General features: G+C 50.8%; 1 protein-coding gene across 1 annotated transcript in view; it reads right to left on the bottom strand.

The window, feature by feature from the left end:
* The window catches only part of baiap2b (BAR/IMD domain containing adaptor protein 2b), a 38,962-nt gene that overhangs the window by 10,515 nt on the left and 6,368 nt on the right, over positions 1-22,079 (bottom strand). Inside the window, exons 2-7 of the mRNA XM_067244582.1 lie at positions 17,950-18,025; positions 14,067-14,153; positions 5,476-5,487; positions 4,404-4,465; positions 3,777-3,848; positions 2,289-2,426 (exon numbers count right to left, since the gene is read on the bottom strand). Of these exons, the coding sequence (XP_067100683.1) occupies positions 2,289-2,426; positions 3,777-3,848; positions 4,404-4,465; positions 5,476-5,487; positions 14,067-14,153; positions 17,950-18,025 (447 nt within the window). The remainder of the gene's footprint in view (positions 1-2,288; positions 2,427-3,776; positions 3,849-4,403; positions 4,466-5,475; positions 5,488-14,066; positions 14,154-17,949; positions 18,026-22,079) is intronic.

Below are 22,079 nucleotides of genomic sequence, written 5' to 3' on the forward strand. Positions count from 1 at the left end.
ACTGGAGGCATCCTGCGAGGGCAGACCTGAAACATTGGCTGCAGATGCAGATGGATGTCGGAAAGCTCCTCCCAATGCAGAACTTCTCAGAAACATTTGCATCAAACAGATTTTTTTTTACGTGGCGGGGACTTAAATCTGGGTCACTCACAGAGAGGAGGGGAGATAGAGACAGAGAGAGACAGAGACAGAGAGAGAGAGAAAACAGGGGAGAGAGAGTGAGGGAGAATAAGATGGGCTGTCTTTGTTCTGTTCCTTCAATTATTCATCCCAGGCTCTCCTCCTCCCCTCCTCTCCATCTTGCCTCCTCCTCCTCTCCTCCCCTCCTCTCCATCTTGCCTCCTCCTCCTCTCCTCATTTCCTCTCCCTCACCAAAGAAACCACACACACTGTGATGTTCTATGATACACTCTTGACACCATTCCATTAAAAGGTGTTGAGCTGCAGTGAGTGAGTGTGTGTGTGTGTGAGAGAGTGAGTGTGTGTGTGTGTGTGTATGTGTGTGTGTGTGTGTGTGTGTGTGTGTGTGTGTGCGTGCTCATGCGTCATCACACAGAACACTTATGAGCACTCTGAACTCCTGGGTCTGGATGAGGTGAGTTGATGGCAGTGAGACTTCATACCCTCTGCCCTGACTGCCCTGTCCTGTCAGGACTACATGACACAGTGCTTGGAGGTGTGTGTGTGTGTGTGTGTGTGTGAGAGAGAGAGTTGTGGCAGAGGGGGGGGAGGGATTATTTTGACAGATCTCATCAGTTAAAAGAGCCTCGGGCAGAGAAGCAGAGAGAGAGCGAGAGATGCAAAGCAGGACTCATCGCTCCGGGCCCCACTGTACAGAAGGGCCATTGTTCTCAGGAGAGTTGAGAAGGAGGTGAATGTACTCAGACTGCTCCTGCTGTCAACCTTGTTTTCCCAACAGCTGTATTGTCAAAAGTAGGCACTGAGTCAGCCGTGAGGCATGCAAGTGACAGACCCTCAGACTAGATCACTTCCTGGGTGTCTCCCCATTCCTATCAGCTAACTGCACTACTGTCACCGATACAAAGCCTTTAATAAGAAATGGGAGAGGAGATTTACAATGTTATGTCCTGGCATTAGGTTTGTGTTTTATGGTCCCTGAGGGACACAGTAGGAAATGAGTGCATTTTCATCGCCTATGGTTTTAATATCAACATCAATCATGAGGGAAATGTGGGTTGGGGATCGCCACGGGCGATCGCTGAGCAGTTACAACTTTTAATTAAGAGATGGAAGTGAAAACGACCAGAGCCCACCATCACACACACACACACACACGTTCTCATTAGCACACACATGAAGCACAGCAGGGCACTGACGAGACACTCCCTGGTGTACACACAGATACCGTCTCCTCCTCACACACACACTAACTCAAATCGATTCGACAAGCCCCACCCCCCCCTTCATGCTCCCCCTCTGCTGCACGGAGGCAGGCAGCAGGTCCACGCCTCCACCATGACGAGAGCTGCACGGAGGCAGGCAGCAGGTCCACGCCTCCACCATGACGAGAGCTGCACAGAGGCAGGCAGCAGGTCCACGCCTCCACCATGACGAGAGCTGCACAGAGGCAGGCAGCAGGTCCACGCCTCCACCATGACGAGAGCTGCACGGAGGCAGGCAGCCCAATTACCTGTCCCACATCCTGTAAACAAACCTTACGCAACCCTGCTGAAGTACAGCACCAACTACAGGAGTGATGAGCGGCCCACTGTGAACACTCACAGCCAAGTTCAAGTTAACACAAGATGGGTAGGCTGACGGGCACACTCATCATCAGCCACCACCAAAAGACTACAAATCCCACTGAACCACAAATCTCATCAGACTGGGAGAAAATATCCCAGGCAGAATGGAAGCCAAACGCACCTACATTTGTTGGGATGTGGTGTTTGAGCTTTCGGGCCACGCCATCATTGATGGTTTGAGATGCAGAACATGAGGAAAAGTTGAGGGCAATGTGTGTGGCTGTAGTCACGTTCTTCCGTCAGATTCGATTGGCAGCCTCCATCATACACCTGCTGGGCTGTGGCCAATAGGATCCCATTTTCCTGGCTCTCTAATCACGTCCTCTCTGTACCATACGGTAACCTAGTAACCCACCATCTGGCCGTACCATCTCTGAACAAGCTAGGCTGTCAGACCACACACACACTCACTCACAGCTGCGAGAGCCCAGCACACACACACACTCTCTCTCACACACAGACACACACACACACACTCTCTCACACGGACACACACACAGACACACTCTCTCACACCCTCACCTGCATCTCCTTGTCTCCGTACTTGGCAGGGTTCTTGCTGCCCTGGCTCCTCCTGCGCAGCTTCTTCAGTTCTGCCTGGCACTTCTCCAGACTCTCCCCTTTGCTCTTGTGCTCCGTCTGGTACTTCTTCAGCGCCGCCTGTAGGGGGCAGCGGCACCGTCAGCCACGACTGAGCACACCGCGGGAAGATGACGGCTCTGAGCTGGCCGACCTTTCAGAGGTCGCGGTGCCCTTTACGAAACGCGACGGAGACCGAGCCACACGTTGCCACACCACCCCTCCTACCCCACTTCCCTCCTCCTCCGCCCTCGTACCCCCCCCCCCCCAACCCCCCTGGTCAGGCTGGAGGAGTTTAAAGACAGTAGCGCAGGCGTCATGGTGGGTGGTGTCACTGTGGCTGCCACACAAACTTCACCAAACCCACATTTTGTCCCAAACTTTTTTTTCCAAAATATTTTTTTTACCTTTAAAATATATTCTTCTAACCTATTTTTTTAAAATATTTTGTAACCTTTCAAAAGTTATTGGTTCACAACTTTTTTATATATATATATATATACACATATATTTTTGGAAGCTATCCAAACTTTGTTTTCAACGTTTAGAATTTTTTTTCCTCATCAAGTTCATCAATGATACCAGAAAAATCTGAAAAAGTACAGTTATAGTATTTGTACTTGATGACTTCCCATCTCTGCTGGTGGAGCTCAGGCATGTCTGATGATCAGAGCACGAGGAAGCAGCTCGGATTCTCAACCACAGCTGAGAGTCTCAAACTGAACTTGGGTCAAATATGAGTTTTCAGAAACAGGATCTTAGTGAAGGAGGAACAACTTTCCTTTAGTGTGCGTCTCCCCCGCCCCCGAAAACAACTCCCATCATTTGAAGGCTGCTTCACAGAGATGAAATCCCCCCCGAAGAGATGAGTGAGCCAGGACATTGGGTTTTCTGGGAAAGCTTTAAAACAAAAACATGTTTTTTTTGGAACCAATCAAAGCTTCAAAATCTCTAGAAACATGTTTATCCCTTTAGAACCTCCGAAGTATCTCTCCCTCTGATGAAACGAGTCCTAATTCATCCAGTGGAGAGGAAAGCAATTGACGTAACTTTATTACTGTGGTTATGATGATAACCATCGGGGAGCAGGGAAGGGAAGCGTGCGCTCCTCTCACCAACTGTTTTATGAGAAAGTGGATCATATCCTGGTATCTGTAAACCTCGGGGAACAATAGCCTGGGGGTCGAGTGTGCGTCAAGACTTTCTAAATGCATCCCTCCCTCCAGAACACGACGTCAGAAATACAGGAGGTGGCATACGGCAACATCAAAACTGAACCCTGAACGAAGAAAACCTCCTGGAATCTTCCGTTCATAGCTATGCTGCAGCAGCTTATGAAGACTCGAGTTTAAATATCTGTTATCGTGTCTGTCGAACAGTCTGGGACTCACGCTGGTGACTGAAGATATTTAGGACTTTGGAGAGACTCACGTTCAGATAGCGGGCGTCCAACTCCACTTTCTTCTCCAGCTCAGTTAGCAGCTCATTGTGGAAGGACTTGAGCTGGAAACACAAAGAGATTTAATAAGAAAACACACACTTTGCTCAACTCGTTCAGTCCACACAGGTCAAAGCTAACTGTGGTAGCATTCCAGCTGGATTGACAGCAAAACATGGTGTGGAAATAATTAGATTGATGGGTTTGAATGTCAAGTTTTAGTCCCACTAACAAACACAATTTAGGGATGGTTGTTCACTACAGAGTGTGTTTCAGTCAGTTTATGTGTGTAGGTTTGAGAAGATGTTGAGAGCGTGAGAAGATGGCCAGTCCATCAATCAACAATCTCCCCCCTAGAGACTAGAAGCAACTTAACCAGTGTGTGTCTTTAAATAATTACAGAACCCAAATGAGCACATGTTGTGAGGCCTTCAGATAAATGAAGATCTCCAGAACATTTCTTTCTGAGGATTGTAGCTTCCTGGGCCTTTATCAAGGACTTTCAAGGACTATGTGACTCAACGCACAAATAGGTCAAGTCTGACTATATAATGTCTGTCAGTTCCTTTGAGGTGTGTTAAAGGAGCAGTAACATGAGTCAATCGTGTGTGTCTCCTCACCATGTCTTCAAGCTGCATCTGGATCTGCCTGTGGACCTCAGCCATCTGAAACAGCACATCCCCTACGGAGAGAGAGAGAGAGCGAGAGAGAGCGGGAGGGAGGGAGGGAAAGGAGCGAGGGTGGAGAGAGAGAGAGAGGAAGAGAGAGAGAGAGAAGAGCGAGGGAGAGAGATAGGGAGAGAGGGAGAGAGAGAGAGGGAAAGAGAGAGAAAGAGAGAGGCAGGGAGAGAGATAGGGAGAGAAGGAGAGAGAATTATATGAAATCCCCCATTAGCCTGCCTTCCGAGAGCCACATCAACGTGCAAAAAGAAGACCATGCAGCCACACGAACACATGAAGGACAGGTGGATGGAACAAGGGGGAGGAAGAGGAGGAAGGGGGGGGGATGACATGAAAGAATAAATCGTCCAATCATGAGCGGACCGGAACTCAAACACAAAGTCACAGACAGAACAAAAGATAAACGTGTTGAATGTAGAGCTAGAGTATATGCAGTCCTTTTGAAACTGAAATAAAACTAAATTATCCAAAGGAATTCAAGGAGTGAGGATATTTATGGTGTAATTAGCTCTTTACTTTTGTATTAAAGTAGCCTGGTGCGATATATGTAACACTAGGGGGAATCTTGAAGGATAGTCGTCACCACAAGCGTTACATAATTGGGAAGAGAGTCAAAATGAATCTGCCGCTGGCTTGTTTATTTAATACGCCTTCTCTGGAATATCCTTTAACCTGTCAGATTCAACCCAGACTTGCACTGTGTTTAATTAATCCGTGCACAGAATTAAAAAACAGATTAAAATCGAGGAGACAGGTACAGAGATATATCAGGGGATCGTATACCAGGCATCTTTAATAAACATCAAAACAAAATGTGTAAAATGACTAGTTGAGTTTAGTTTTTTTTTGTACTGAGACATGTCTTAAATAAAACACAAATTAAAAAGGTGAACAAAAGAAAATTTAGTTATAAAAGAGAGAGCAGGAGAGTGAGAAAGAGAGAATATTAAGCAGAAAGTAAAAAAGGTGAAGCATGCAGCCAGAGAGATGCGTGTCGTTTTAATATACCTACATGCTGCCTCTTCTGCATTGTAAAGAAAAGGAACAAGAAAACCTAGTTTGAGCAGAGAACAGACGGGGAGACCTGGAGAGACAGTGAGAGATCAAACTATACCTAGGAGACACATCAGGTTTCCCACACACACACGCAGGACACACACACACACAGTACAGACAGAGATACAAGCCCTAGAGAATGTGTATCTACTATTAGAAACTAGATTTTACTTCAAGTGTCCTACATATAAATAACCAATACCCACAAATCTATTTGAGTCTATTTCAAATGATCCAACAAACAAATCTATTTTCGCATGCCGAACGGGACCAGGTGACCTTCTCCTGGACTAGTATGTGTCCGAGAGCGAGAGACAGAGACAGAGAGAGAGAGAGAGAACGAGCCGGGAGACTGAGGGGTGGGGTGGGCAGCAGGCGGAGAGAGGGGAGTGCAGCACGCAGCAACTTGTGCTTCTGAGGAGGATTGGAGCGCTGGCCAAATGACACGGCAGCAGGGACAAGCTTAGGAGGAAGTGCTGAGGTCACCACGCTGCTCTTCATGGGGAGGGGGGGGGGAGGGGCGGAGAGGGAGAGGGGGGGGCCTGAATCCCTACTATATAAATGTGTGTGTGTATACAGTATGTGTGTGTATACAGTATGTGTGTGTGTAGGGTGTGTGTATACAGCATGTATGTATGTGTAGGGGGTATGTATACAGCATGTGTGTGTGTGTAGGGGGTATGTATGTGTAGGGGGTATGTATACAGCATGTGTGTGTGTGTAGGGGGTATGTATGTGTAGGGGGTATGTATACAGCATGTGTGTGTGTGTAGGGGGTGTGTATACAGCATGTGTGTGTGTCCTTGATATGTGGTCCGCTTACTGGATGACATCAAATATACTCTCCATCTCATTAAATCGATAAAAAACCCTAGAGGGATCGAAATGATCTCACAATGAGTGTGGCACCGTCATCAACACACACACACACAGTGTGGATCACTGACCCCTGAAAACACAGAGCCACCTGCTGGTCCTTAACAACAGAAGCACCACCGCCCATGTGACAAGGCCTACTCAGAGCCCACAGCCAGTGACCTCGCTCTAACCCCCAGAGCCCCGCCCCTCACTTCCTGTGTGTGTTTTCTCATGCAGTGTCAACTGGCCAGCAGTGTGTGATACCTCCATCCTCCCACAGGCCAGCTAAGCTGATTACCGATAATCAGCATAGATCACAACATCTGAAGCTCAGAGAGACTAAAGCACATTGTCTGGTCCTGGCAACGCTGGATCAATTATACAAGTACAGTTGTACTGTTAGCTGCTCCTGGCATCCTCTAATCCCTGCTCTCCTCTCTCTGTCCCCCCCCACACACATCCCTTGTGGTGTGGGGGGTTTGAGTTGTCAGCACCTGCCTGGTCGTCGGTCAGCCAACGCTGGACCTGGTCGCGAGTCTCCCGGTCCTGTCCTACATCTATAAAGTTGAACAATGGATTTTGGTGTTTTAAAACCCATTGACACTGTATGACTATGTTTAGCCTGTGTTCTGCTCCTCTCTCTCACCAACCGTCTCTGGAGGAGGGGATCGCTCTCTGAATTGCTCCTCCCAAGGTTTCTTCCATTTTTTTTCTCCTGTTGAGAGTTTTTTGGGAGTTTTTCCTTGTCTTCCTTGAGGGTTTAGGTTGGTTGAGGGGCAGTTCTATGGACATATGTGAAGCCCTCTGTGACATGCTTGCGTGTAAAAAGGGCTATACAAATACATTTGATTTGATTTGATTTGATACAGTTATGGACCCCGAGGCAGGCTTGGTGGAGGCGGGCTCAGTTTGAAGGTTCAAGCCGTCAATGACAAGTCTCTAAATAGTATTTTTCTGTATCAAAGTTGACCGTGCCGTCAGTCATCACCGCCTCAAGGTGGGAGGTGACCGCTGCCGTGACAACAAGGTGGACAGCCTGGATGATGAGTGTGTTTATGAGGGCCACACACACACGGGTTGTTTATGAAGGCGTGTGACTGTGTTCCTGCTGGGTAGGGACTCAAGCGGAACCTCTACATCTACAGGAAGTCAAACACTGCAGACTGCAGTCTGTCACACTGATGCAGCGCCACAGACCTCCCGCTGTGTGTCCTCCTCACCACCGTGTCACACCACCGTGTCACATCACCGTGTCACATCACCGTGTCACACCACCGTGTCACATCACCGTGTCACACCACCGTGTCACATCACCGTGTCACATCACCGTGTCACATCACCGTGTCACATCACCGTGTCACACCACTGTGTCACATCACCGTGTCACATCACCGTGTCACATCACCGTGTCACATCACCGTGTCACATCACTGTGTCAGCCAGTCACGAGACACTGACATCTTCAGTAGACGGGGTATTGAGAAGCATATATATATATATATATATATAGAGAGAGATATTTTGGCTTTTATATTTTTTATTCATTACAAATAAAAAAATCTCTATATATAGAGATTTTTTTTTTTGTAATGAATTGGGACACAAGATCGATGCAAACCAACAGCTATACAGCTAACCCTAACCCTAACCCATTACAGGGAGGCTGATGGGGTGTAAAATAGAGATTGATTATTCCACACCGCAGATGTGAGCTATATAGTGTGCGTGCGTGCGTGCGTGTCAGAGACTGATGGCTTGGTCCTGCTGGTCAGCTCAGTGGAACAAGGCCAGATGCTGTCGACCACGAGGCTCTCAGGCATCACTCTCCTCCCTTGACCCCAGAGGGTCTACCAAAGTGGCGTTGTCCAATCACAAAGCCTCCCCTTTACTCCTTCACCTATCAATCACTGCATCTATCCCATAATAATAATAACAACACAACGTATGTCGGCTTGGCCGGTTTGTTCTGTTTTGTTGTGAGGCGTCAGGTTGTAGAGAACCAGGAGAAGGAGGAGAGGAGGAGAGGAGGACCCCAGCAGAGGTGTGTTGGAGGGGAGGAGGTCACCAGCACACAGCAGGTGACACACAGGAGGTGGTGGGGTTCAGGCTAAATGGAACAACAAAGAATGTGTGTACACACACACGATGATGCAGGTTTGATAGAGTAGCTACTGCAGCTACGCCTGCACCTACAGGGTGGGGAGTTTGTGGTGGTGGAGGGTGGGGGTCACCTGCAGGGTGGGGAGGGAGGAGAGAACACAGGGGGAAGGTGTCGCTAACGCCGCTGATGTCGCTAACGCCGCTGATGTCGCTAACGCCGCTGATGTCGCTAACGCCGCTGATGTCGCTAACGCCGCTGATGTCGCTAACGCCGCTGATGTATCCACTTCACAGTTAGCCCCGGCTGTGAAGTCCGTGGAGAAACACTCCTGGAAGCTACAGCCTCGTCAAATATCAACACAGCAAACTGTTAAGAGCTTACGGCAGCACCGTCGCCCTCAGCAACAAAGCGGCCGGCCTGTAGAGGATTATAATGCCTTTCTAGTCTCCACATCTGTTTTGTTATTAATGTGGCTTCATCCAAGCTGCAGGCTTGGAGGCCTCTAAGCCTTCAGGGATAATACTGTGTTCTCATCATCAGCAGATAGCGTTCGCCCGCTAATTAAATGCCTCTGTGTTGTAACGGTTTGTCGGTCCATTTGTCGACCAGGGTTGCCATGGTGTGTGTGTGTTTCCACTCTATTATAAGGCCCATTAAGTCACCGTTTGGCAACGGACTTCTGTGTGTGAAGCGCTGCTCTCGCTCTCAAGGGCCACGTTACACGTTACATGTCTGGCAGTTCGAAGCCCATTATCACCCCATCACTTACTGTCACGGAGAGAGACTCAGCAAAGCTTGACTATTGCACATGCCGGTTCGAAGACAAAGACAAGCTGTGAATTGGTGGTCTTTGTTCTGCTTTCCTCCCCCCCCCCCCCCCCCCCCCCCCACACACACACACACAGCTCACCACGCATCTTTGCATGACTATGTTTGTGTGTTCGAGACAAAGACATGTTGTCTTCTCATACGTCCCTCACAGAGCAACTGAGGCCAGCACCAGACAGGCCGTGTGTGTGTGTGTGAGAGTGTGTGTGTGTGTTTGTAGTAGTAATGAGCGGTGTCAGTGAGATCAAAGAAGCCAGTGCTGGCCTCTGTGTTTGCTGCCTTGGCACCGGAGCTTTGATTAACACACGGGCCTGACTGAAGATAGCTAATGACACACAGAGCTGAGATCACACCTCATCTGTGTCTCCTCTCTCTCCTCCATCCTTGTCTCTCTCTCCTTCCTCTCAGGGGTGAACCAAGGACACCGTGAAGGGCAGAGACAGGGAGACAAAACTAATTCACCCAAAGTACCTTTAATCCCTAAAACAGTGGGTGTATGTCTGTATCCTAATGCAAACTGCATGAACATGAACACACACACACACAGGAGTGTGAACAAACACATGGAAGCAGATTAGAGGGACAGGACCTGGGGACACACCTGCCATGCCATTTGAGATGGGGACACGTGCAGAGGACATGGGGACATGTGCAGAGGACATATGACTCAGATGTACAGAGGCACAGCAGTACACTCTGCAGTTCAGCCTCGTCTAGATTAGAGAGTCGGGTCTGAGATGGTGATCAGGGGGGGAACGTCAGCGGCGGGGAAGTGAGTGGGTGGACACTGCGGGGGAGTCTGCTAAGAGTTATATAAGACGAGGGGGAGGAGGGGAGGAGACTGCTCTCTGCCGTTTCCCTCTGCAGTGTGTGTGTGTGTGTGTGTGGGGGGGGAGGGGGGGGGGGAATCTGGAATTCAGAGGAGGGGTGTAGGCTGGGCTCCCCTTCAGGCAACAGATACAGGATGTCAGTAGACAATAGAGTGGAACTTTCCACATCAAATCCAGCAGAAGAGCCACATGTATAGCTCTGCTTTTTTTGTTGTTGCACATTTCATCATTTTGTCTCCTCAGCTCACTACTTTGATGTGATGGCAGTTCCTGAGATGACCTGTGTCTGTGCAGCAGATGAACAGACCAGTGGTATCTCTCCACACATCTCCAGAGGAAGTAGATTCTTTTGCCAGCCACGTACAAAAATGTGAATCTGCTATTCTATATCACACTGAGCGGGGAAAAGCCTTTGTTTTTTTTGCCTTTTTGACCTTTTAGAATTCAATTCTCTCTTTCTATCCAGTCAGAAAAGCCTTTTTTCAATTTGGCAGAGGCGTTGAGTCCTCGGATGCCCCAGCTTTGGTCAAACGTGGTCAATCTGAATCTATTATGAAAAGGCTAATTGTTTCCTGGACCTCAGATTCTCTCATGCTCTAAATGGTTTTAATGAGCAGGCCGTCGCCCTGAAACACGTTTCCCCTGAGGGGACAGGAAAGGGAACACACCAAGCTTCCACGAAGAGATGAATTCATTTGAGCAGCGACTGATTGAACTGGGAGATGTGTGCTTCCCTCTCATGGCCCCTTCTCTCAGAGAAAGCCCCTGCTGTCACGCACGCACGCACGCACACACACACACACACACAAACAGCCGGTGATGTCATTTGAAACACGGAAGCGACAGGTGGCTCTGATAACAACACAGAACACTGGACTGCAGGATAATATGAACTCCCCAGCTGAACACATCATTCTCCCCTCTACATCAGCGGCGCTACGATGTGCTGAAGCTCCGATCGCAAAGTCAAACAGGCGTCAGGCGGAACCTGCAGGACCTGACAGCGCTGATGGCTGACGTCCTTTATGGGCAGAGCGTCTGGGTTCCAGCAGACGACAAACAGGCATGCGGCATCACAGACCTTTCTCAGACGACGCTCTCGTCCAGCTTCGTATTCCGTTTTGTGTCGCTCCCCCTCTACACCTCCTCAAATCCTCCTCTTCCTCCCTCGCCTCCCTCCGCCTCCTCCTCCTCCACCCCCCCCTCTCTCCCTCTAACTGAACGGTTCTGTCAAGGCGTGTGCACGTGTGAGTGGGATCTATTTTTAGCCGCGTGCGAGTGTGCTCTCCTCCCTCTGCAGCCCAGGGGCTCACATCAATGCGGGGGAGTTCACCAAGAGAGAGGGGCAAAGAGACAGAGAGAAACGGAGAGAGAGAGAGAGAGAACGTTAGGGAGGTAGTCAGAGAGAGGGAGGCAGGAGAGAGAAGGGGGAGGCAGGAGGGAGAAGGGGGAGGCAGGAGGGAGAAGCAGGAGGGAGAAGGGGGAGGCAGGAGGGAGAAGGGGGAGGTAGTCCTCTCTCTTCTGCTGCAGTGAACAACCACCCAGCGCTCTGCCAGGTAAGCGACTGAGCTAACTGGTCTGGGTGCTACAGGTATGTTCAGTATGCACTGCGTGTTTTGCAAGGAATTCACCCCCCCTCCCCCACCCCCTCCTCCTCCTCCTCCTCTCTCCCTTCACCCCATATGATTGAACACCTTCTGGGCCTGTGCATTATTCAGGGCTGCGACTCTCGATGAGGTAGGCTGCCTCCACTCGGCTGCCTCCACTCGGCTGCCTCCACTCGGCTGCCTCCACTCGGCTGCCTCCACTCGGCTGCCTCCACTCGGCTGCCTCCACTAGGCTGCCTCCACTAGGCTGCCTCCACTCACAAACATCACATCAGCCCTCATGCAAAACAGTTCAGCCGCGATGGTAGAAAGCTTTCCTCTGTGAGCTTGTGATCATCATGACTTTTGTTTATACTGAACTTAAATAGATCATCTGCAAGAACAACCTGAGACTGAGTTTAGGAGTGAAATCCATCAATTAGTTTTATTGCGATTCTTAGATTAGTTCCTAAATCAGATCACAAGCCTTTAATGATCACTTATTTAATGATCAATTATGTTGTGTGCACCATATTATGTATTATATAATATATATATATATATATATATATTATGTGCACAGATATTTCAGGCTTGATTGGATACGTCGATGCAGTGTTATCGCCCGCAGCTGTGTTCACTGAGGTCCACTTCCCAATCACACTCCTCCCTCCCTCCCTCCCTCCCTCCCTCCCTCCCTCCCTCCCTCCCTCCCTCCCTCCCTCCCTCCCTCCCTCCCTCCCTCCCTCCCTCCCTCCCTCCCTCCCTCCCTCCCTCCCTCCCTCCCTCCCTCCTCTCAGCTATGGTTCACCACTATCTGTGTGTGTTTGCAATCCTATTAACCACAGTTCATTTTACAATAGTCAGACCGATGGGGACTTGTGCAGTCATTACATCAGGGAGACTTCATCCACATGGCCACTCTACAAGGACTCAGAGCTCCGGAGCGAAAGCGCTTCACAGTCCAGCCTGATTCCTTCAGCTCCGATCCACCCTTCGGAAACACAATTATGTGAATCAGAGAAACGCCAGAGCTTTTCGTTTTCACATCAATTATTCACAGCGAGGTGAGGCCTCCACTGTGCTGTACGCAAGCGTTTCTTTTCACCCGGAGTGGCAGAGACCATTAACCCCCTAACCACACACGCACACACAAACACACACACACAGCCTGCCCCTTTATAACCCTAACCCCCTCTGTTGTTTGTCATCATCACATTGGCTTTAGCTTCAGCCTCTGGCAGGCACATGTTGACCGTGTATGTGTGTGTGTGTGCGCGCGCGCGCGCGTGCGTGTTTCTCAGTCTCATGCCAGCATCAGGCTGGTGGATAACGACAGTTTCTGCTTCGCGCCACAATTCTTCCCCTGCCATCATCTTCTCTCTTTCTCCTCCTCCTCCTCCTCCCTTTTTCCCTCCATCCTCGCTCACTAAAGCCCCATCACCGAATCAAATATTCTCTTTTCATAAGCGACGTCACCGAGAGCTTCACACATGCCCGTAGAAGTGCACCTAAGCCAAGCCAACCCCTCCAAGCCCTCACATCACAAGCTGCTGGGGAACGCAGCATGCGTTAACGCAGCATGTCACATTCCACCGGCATGTGACCATGTGTGCTGTCGGTTGTGACAACTACAGCACACTGACCACCTGATGCCATCCTACCTGTTCACCACCACCAACCAACCAGACCCCTTACCTCCCAACCCTGACCAGACACCATCTACAGCCTCCAGCCTTCCCATGATCAGACTCAGTTGAGCAGAATCAGGAACATGCAAACTAAAATAGTCCAAACACATACACGCTTGGTTTTGCCATGGGACAACATGATTATTGTGCTACTATTCATAGGTGAAGCACTAAGCACCATGAGTAAACAATATCAATAATGCCCGGGTATTATGTTTGAAAAGAAAATCATATTATGTGCATCGGGTTTGTCAATATTGTATGATAGAGAATTATTCATTTCCGTCTTCATTTGAATATTAATGTACTCTGTGATGCAATGTATGAATGGCTCAAGAGCATGATTTATAGAGGCTGTGAGATGGGGGGAACCAGAAATAAATCCAATAAGCATTGGCATGACAAATATCTCAAATGCATTTGAGCAGAATGGGATTCCTTCTGCATGTCAGTGCTGGTGACTTAGGAAAGTCACCAGCACCAGAAAGTAATTTGTGTGTATGCTCCTATTCTGGCTTTTGTGTGTGTGTGTGTGTGTGTCTAACTTCGGGCTGGCTGTTGACCACTTCTGCTCCCCTCTCATTCACACCCCTGCTTTCCCTGCAATCCCCCTCCACCCCACCAGGGGCACTGCAGCCACAACTAAGACTCACCAAGATCCTTAGAGCCTTGACTTTCGCTGGCCATCTCGCCCATCCGCACCAGAGCCTCGAAGTAGCCCTTTGCAGCAAATGTCACACCTGGAAACATGGAAGCATTGGGCGTCAGATCAAGGGAGCGGAGTGTGTGTACACCCCAGGAGCCCTCCCTTCTCCCCCCATCTGGACCCAGGAGGTTAGGGCTGGGGAACGACCACAGGCTGGGATGGAGGCTAAGGACGGGGGGGGGGGGGAGGAAGGAAAGCTCTGCTACAGTAGAGAACTAGGGGAGCTGCTGATTGGATGGCGTCTACGAGGGAGATCAGCTCTTCTTACCTACTACAAAGCACACAGACAGCTAAGGTTGAGAAACATCTAGTAGCTGGGTGTGGGAAATGACAAGCTACACTGGTGGCGCTACAGAAGAAGAAGAAGAAAAAGCTAATTAAAACTACACATCAGACATTGAAATAACCAACTACACATCGTGAACGAGAAGGCAGAATGATTCCCTGGACAGTCCCGGTATAGGAGCGTGTGTCCTGCTGCGACGCTAACAGCAGCTTTGCACCTCCTCAGTGTGTCACCACTGTCACACCAGGTCTGTCTGACCTCAGGGTCAGGTCACCAGCCCAGCGACACACTCTGCGCTGAACTGCACCGTCCACAACAGGGCAGCAGGGGTTGTGGACCGAGACAGGGGTCAGGGGTCAACTCAACAGGGAGGTGGCTTCCGCTAGCATCATTAGCAGAGGAAATCTGTCAGGCAACACGATGCATATGGAGGGAAGCAGAAGGTGTTCAGGAGGCCGCATTAGTGACTGTCAGTGATTCATCTTGCCAGTTGGACCCATCATGTAGACTCTACATGGGATTCATCCTAAAAATTATTTATACTTGGAAGCCAAGCAAAAAAAAAATCCGCTTAGATGTCTTACTCAAGTACTCATTGGCAATGCTGTTCCAAACACTGATTGAAGTATTATTTTTGAAGTAGAAGAGAAAAAAAACTGACTACAGCCACACAGTTGAATTAATTGTTTTTCTCCATAAAAAGATTTGAAGTGAAATCAAATGGATGCCCATCAACACACAACAGAAGGGCAACAACAGCTAAAGATTCAATATAACGGTGTGAGTGTTGCTCTGCAATCATCCCCTCATCCCTCTCGCTGCCTTTTATCAGTTCCCTTATCCCCAGACTCCTGACCAGCCGTACAAACAACCCACTGACTCCGCACCGCCCTGACTCCGCACCGCCCTGACTCCGCACCGCCCTGACTCCGCACCGCCCTGACTCCGCACCGCCCTGACTCCGCACCGCCCTGACTCCGCACCGCCCTGACTCCGCACCGCCCTGACTCCGCACCAGCCAAAGCCATTTCCCAGTAGCTCTGTTCTCACGCCGACTCTGACCGATGGCTGCCGTCCAGAGACCCTCCACACGCCCCTTCCTAAGCCTGGCTCTGGTGAATCCCGGCTGGGATGAGGCAGTGACAGCGAGAGGGTGGAGGTGGTCGTGTGCGGTAAGCCTCTGGGTGCTGGGACGGCCAGCGCAGATGGATGGGCCGGTTTATCAGTTTCCAGAGCTCCAGAGATCTCAGCTGGAGGAAGGGCAGCCAGCGGCCAGGTAAGGCCGGGATTAGCTTTGTCCGATCAGAGAGCCTTGCAGCCTGGGGATTGGGTAGCGGGGTAGGAAGCTGATACCGAACGAGGGGGGGGGGGCGAGAGCCAGGATTCATCCCTTCATCCCGAGGCAGGGAAGCGCAGTCAGAGGGCTCAGATGGGGCTTGATAACATGTCCTTTATTCATGTTCTACTCCCACATATCTCTTCCCTGTCTTCCTTCATCAAATCCCCTCTGATCTCCCCACCTCCCTCCATCTCCCAGCTCCTCCATGTCAGAGACACAGCTCTCCCCACCTCCCTCCATCTCCCAGCTCCTCCATGTCAGAGACACAGCTCTCCCCACCTCCCTCCATCTCCCAGCTCCTCCATGTCAGAGACACATCTCTCCCCACCTGTTCTTCCACACCACAGCTTATTGAGATCCATGGAAGGCTGCCTGCGTTCACCAGGGCAGCGCTGGGAACTACAGACACATTTCAAAGCCATGCGCCCGGCTCAAGCACCAAATCCCATCACAGTTCTGCATGCAGAGATCAACGCTTTCAGGCTGAGCAAACAAAATGGTCTCCAAGACAGCCAGAAGGATCTCTCTCCGTCTGGCATGACAGTCCGCAAAGCTCTGGGGACTTCAGTGTCCCTTCCTCTACCCTGCCAGCCCCAGCCCCAGCCCCAGCCTCAGCCCCAGCCCCAGCCTCAGCCCTGTCATTGATGAATTGTAATTCCCCACTCGGGGAGCCACTGAGCTATTTTTAGTCTCATCTATCAGACTAGGCTGAGGCCTCTTTTACTGGCCTCCTGGGCACTCCCAATCTCTCCTGCTTCTCCCTCCCTCCCTCCCTCCCTCCCTCCCTCCCTCCCTCCCTCCCTCCCTCCCTCCCTCCCTCCCTCCCTCCCTCCCTCCCTCCTCCCTCCCTCCCTCCCTCCCCAATGCAGGTAGGAGTGCCTGCAGACACACACTGCAGTGCAGCTTGATGACAAAACACTTCCTGGATAACCATCGTTAGTTAGCGTGCGTCCATGCTCTGCCTGTGTGGGCAGTCACAGACAGAGATAAACAAGACTGACCCGTACCCAGGGAACCTAGTGGGTAACACAGGTTGTTCTGTCCTGAGAGAGAGAGGGAGGTGTTGACGCCGGAAGGTCATCGTTATCAGAGGAAATACACACGGCTTGAAGACCCAACACAGGGGTCAGGGAGTTGAAATGGAATACCCAGCCAAATCAGAATGCATGGAATATGCTAATCGATGCCTGCTGCGTGCATCTTGTGAGTCCATGTGACATAGATAGACAGTGCTCTGCTGCCTCCAAACTAAATAGCTGGCAAGCAGTCACTCCCCTCCTCCCTCTCTCCTCCTCCTCCCTCTCTCCTCCCTCTCTCCTCCTCCTCCCTCTCTCCTCCTCCCCCCTCTCTCCTCCCTCTCTCCTCCTCCTCCCTCTCTCCTCCTCCCCCCTCTCTCCTCCTCCTCCTCCTCCTCCTCTCTCTCCTCCTCCTCCCTCTCTCCTCTCCTCTCCCCTCTCTCCTCCTCCTCCTCCTCCTCCTCCTCCCTCTTTCCTCCTCCTCCTCCTCCTCCTCTCTCCTCCTCCCCCCCGTCCTGGATACTAGTTCCAGTCCCCTTCTCCCTCCCCCAGTGGGGGCAGCACTAATTCTCAGGGCTTCGCCCGCCCTACTTCCCATTGGCCTGTGCCCCACTTACCACTCCCCCCTCCTCAGGTCCTCATCCACACATCCTCCTCAGGTCCTCATCCACACATCCTCCTCACGTCACACACACACACACACACATCCTCCTCACGTCACACACACACACACAAAGAATCGCGCAGTGAAAAGGTTCTGAAAACAGAAACATGCAAGGACGAAGGGATGCGAATGGGAGATGTGAACATGGAACATTCTAGGGAACACAACACGAGGTCCAGCTCCCACACACACACACACACACAACAGAAACGTTAAACAAACATTTCTAAACATCAGAGAACAGTCTGGAATTTTCACCAGACAGGTTTGGTTCTTATCTTTTGAATCCATCCAGAACAACTTAAGATTTGTCCTTCGGGCACTTTAAATGCCTTTTTTAAAACGACAGGATATCAAACTAGTGCCGCTCAAAGCGAGTCGGATCAGACCACGAGCTTAGAGGACTGAGCGAGGATGCCGCCAACGTGCCTGACACAGAACCACTGGGACGTACTGGAAGCATGTTTCTCCTGCTAGGGAGGTGCTCTAACCCTGGAGGAGAGGAGGAGAGGAGGAAGTACTCACTGGACAGGGCCTTCTCGTAGCTCTTCCCCATGGCCACGAAGTTCCTCAGGCAAGGGTTGAACTGCTCCATGATGGACTGCGAAGAGAAAAACGGCACGTTTGTTAGTCGGCACGGAGGAGGAGACAGCCAGGAAGAGCTCTAACCTACTCTGGGTTGCACACACACACACACACACACACTCTCATCATCACATGCACCACATTACGAGCATAAGGCTCCAGTCCACTCTCCTTGCATGCACCGACCACGAGTGAGCATGTGTGCTGGTGATTCATTCACAACTCACACCTCAGGGAGGAAATAGGTTGAGGGAAAAGAGTGTGTGTGTGTGTGTGGGGGGGGGGGGGGGGGTTAAATCTACACCTCCCTACATGGTGCCACAGCTCCCCAGAATGGAGCAGGTTCTGGGGGGTGTGGTCCGGACTTAGAACCCAGCAGCAGACCTGGCTGCCTCCCCCCTCTCTCCCCTCTCTCTCCCTCTCTCTCCCCCTCTCTCCCCCTCTCTCTCCCCTCTCTCTCCCCCTCTCTCTCCCCTCTCTCTCTCCCCTCTCTCTCCCTCTCTCTCCCCTCTCTCCCCTCTCTCCCCTCTCTCTCCCCTCTCTCCCCTCTCTCCCCCTCTCTCCCCTCTCTCCCCTCTCTCCCCTCTCTCTCCACCTCACTGGGTGACACTGCTGGTGCTAATTACTTTTTTTTGGGCAACAAAAATAGGAGAGAGAGAGAGGGAGGGGAGAGAGGTAGTAAGGGAGGGAGGGAGGAGGGCGTGGATAAAGAAGATTAAAATAGCTAGGCGGGGAAGAGAGTGGTGTATTTTAGGATAACGTAGAGAACCCTACTAACTAGAATGGAGCAGAATGTAAGTGTGTGTGTGTGTCCTAGCGAAAGAAAACATCTGTCATAACCAAAGCTCTGCTCCGGGGGACAAACTCCCCTCCCCTCCCCGCCCCCCTGCCTGCCCGCCTTCCTCCGACAGACGTGTGACGAGGACTGATCCCTTCAGAGTGACACCTCTCTGGGCTCCACAGTAATTACCTGAGTGTGATGGATCCCAGAGCCCCAGGACCCAGAGCCCCAGGACCCAGAGCCCCAGGACACCAGAGCCCCAGGACCCAGAGCCCCAGGACACCAGAGCCCCAGGACCCAGAGCCCCAGGACAGACCAGAGCCCAGGACCAGAGCCCCAGGACACCAGAGCCCCAGGACACCAGAGCCCCAGGACACCAGAGCCCCAGGACCCAGAGCCCCAGGACACCAGAGCCCCAGGACCCAGAGCCCCAGGACACCAGAGCCCCAGGACACCAGAGCCCCAGGACACCAGAGCCCCAGGACCCAGAGCCCAGGACCCAGAGCCCCAGGACCCAGAGCCCCAGGACCCAGAGCCCCAGGACACCAGAGCCCCAGGACCCAGAGCCCCAGGACACCAGAGCCCCAGGGCCTGGTCTCGACTGTGGCTGTCATCTTCACCACCCCCTGCCTCCCCTGCCTCCCCCTCTCCACACACGTGTATCGTATATCAACAACACTTTAATGACCAGCACAGTTGTGTGTGGGTGTGTGTTTGTGGGCCATCATTTGAATGTCACAGCACACAGGCTATAGAGTTTATCCACACACACACGTGGAAGAGAAGGCAGAGGAGTGTGAGAGAGCCCTACACACACACACACTCCAGCACTCTCCCTGGCCCTGCGGAGGAGGAGTGAGTCAGCCTCCTCCATAGTCCAGGCTGCTCTTTAATATGCTGTGTCTGGCAACACCCACAGCCCGATGGAGCTGACACACACACACACACACACACCACTCCACACCCTTGTGTCCATGACAGGGCACTCAGACCCACACCAAGGCGCTCTGCTTCTGCACCTCCTCAGTGGGGTGAGGGTGTGTGTGTGTGTGTGTGTGTGTGTGTGTGTGTGTGTGTGTGTGTGTAAGGTGGCAGGGGGGTGAATCGACTTTGACAGATTAAGACAAAGTTAATTTCTAACGTTGCCCCCAAACCACCAGAAAGACACACACTTAGAGCGGAATAGCAGGTGCTGGTTCCTACAACACGCCTGGAGATGACGAGGGTTGGTGCTGGTTCCTACAACACGCCTGGAGATGACGAGGGTTTGATCAAATGGGATGAATTGATTTCAGGATGAGAGTGAAATATGACACGAAGCCACCAAGCAAAGTGTTTACGGGTACGATCAGCACCCTGCAGCAGGAAGCTTTTCCAGGTATAAAGATGTGTTTGTTTGCCCCAACAATGAGAAACCCACACGGGCACACTTGAACCATGTGTGTATTAGCAGAGTTGTGCCTTCGTACTGGGGACTATCCCACCCATGTTCCCTTATGTGTGTGCTTGCTGTTACGGAAGGCTTTGCCTCGTGAACAAACCCATTGGATGGAGGCTGTCCAGCCCTAGTAATCATCCTGACAACATAGCAGGAGGGAAGAGACAAATATATAAATGAAAAGGATGGAGGGAGGAGGAAGGAAAGGATGGAGGAGGAGAAAGGAAAGGATGGAGGAGGAGGAAGGAAAGGATGAGGAGAAAAAAGCCCCATTTTGCACGCTGAATGAACAGCTGGCAGATGTGAGGAACACCTTGGAGGTATGGCATTTTCCTGTGTGTGTGTGTGTGTGTGTGTGTGTGTGAGGGGGTCAGATGAGACAGACAGGTCTGTGCTACATTTTCGTGCAGAGACGCTGCTATTGCCGCCCCAACAAACGTCATATTTCGGAGGTACCATATTCACCCAAGAACATGGGTATACACACATAGGCATGCACGCGACGGAAGCTATAAATTCCCCGATGCACAAAGATACGTGCGCAGGCACACACACGCGCACACAATCAAAGCTAATCATTCCTTCCGAGTGTGAACACCTCTGGAGAGGCACTTGCTTTGATTCGTTCCGTAGGGAATCAGTCGCGACCCAACTCAGGGAAACTGCCAGTCATCATCAGCGTGTCCCCTACATGGTAATGATGAGATACTAAATGATTCAACAGAGTCATTAGCATGGTTGATTCTATCTGGATCCTCAGCCTACCGAGTTAGTTTATTACATTTACATTTAGTCATTTAGCAGACGCTCTTATCCAGAGCGACTTACAGTAAACGTACAGGGACATTCCCCCGAGGCAAGTAGAGTGAAGTGCCTTGCCCAAGGACACAACATCAGTTTGCATGACCGGAATCGAACTGGCAACCTTCGGATTACTAGCCCGATTCCCTTACCGCTCAGCCACCTGACTCCCTACTATCCAACAGCCAGGCGAGGCCTTGATCTGATTACGGCTTCGCATGCTCTCGTGAAGAAAACAAGCGTCTGATGGAAGCGTCTTGGAAATGGGGATGATTACCATAAAACGAATAATTTCGGCTGCTTTTTTTTAATAAAACCATCTTTTAGGTTAATGGATTCTCATTGGCCTTTCGTGTAGCCTTTAAATGTTTCCGCTACTAATCACAGATCTTGGAAAAATAATTAGCTAATCACATCTTAACATCTACGAAGTCCTCATTAGGTGGTAAATATTGCAGCTTTCTAAAAGTGAAGGACAAAGAGGGTGATTTTCTAGTCTGATAAAGACAATCGCATTAGTTTGGTAAAATCCAGGAGTATCATCATCATCATTAAATACATCACAATGTGTGTGTGCGTGTGTGTGTGTACGTGCTCGCAGCTGACCCATTTCAATGTGACCGTTAGTGCTGTTGATATAAATGAATGAGGGGGGGGGGGCAGACGTAAAATGAAGTATTGAGTGTTGAGTGCATGGTTTTGGCTTGGTTATCCAGAACGCCACCAACAGAAAACGGACTCTCACATCTACACACACACACACGAGGGAAAACAGAGAGAGAGAACACAAAACTATTCCTGTGATCCAGAACATTGTGACCTGGATTTATACTGGAGGAGCTTGGTGTGTGCGTGTGTGAGAGAGAGAGAGTGAGAGAGTGAGAGAGTGAGCCAGGAGGACATGGGTGTGAGTCAGCCCTCTGGCCATGCTTACTAAAACAACACCAGGGCTGCATCATGGAGTGGTGTAAATTAAAGCCAAGCGTAGCCAATGGGTCTTTAGGACCTGCTGGGTCAGGGTGTGCCAAACACTCCCCCGTACCGGCTAGG

This window comes from Osmerus mordax, chromosome 10 (genome assembly GCF_038355195.1).
Source record: "Osmerus mordax isolate fOsmMor3 chromosome 10, fOsmMor3.pri, whole genome shotgun sequence".
Classification (NCBI taxonomy): Eukaryota; Metazoa; Chordata; class Actinopteri; order Osmeriformes; family Osmeridae; genus Osmerus; species Osmerus mordax.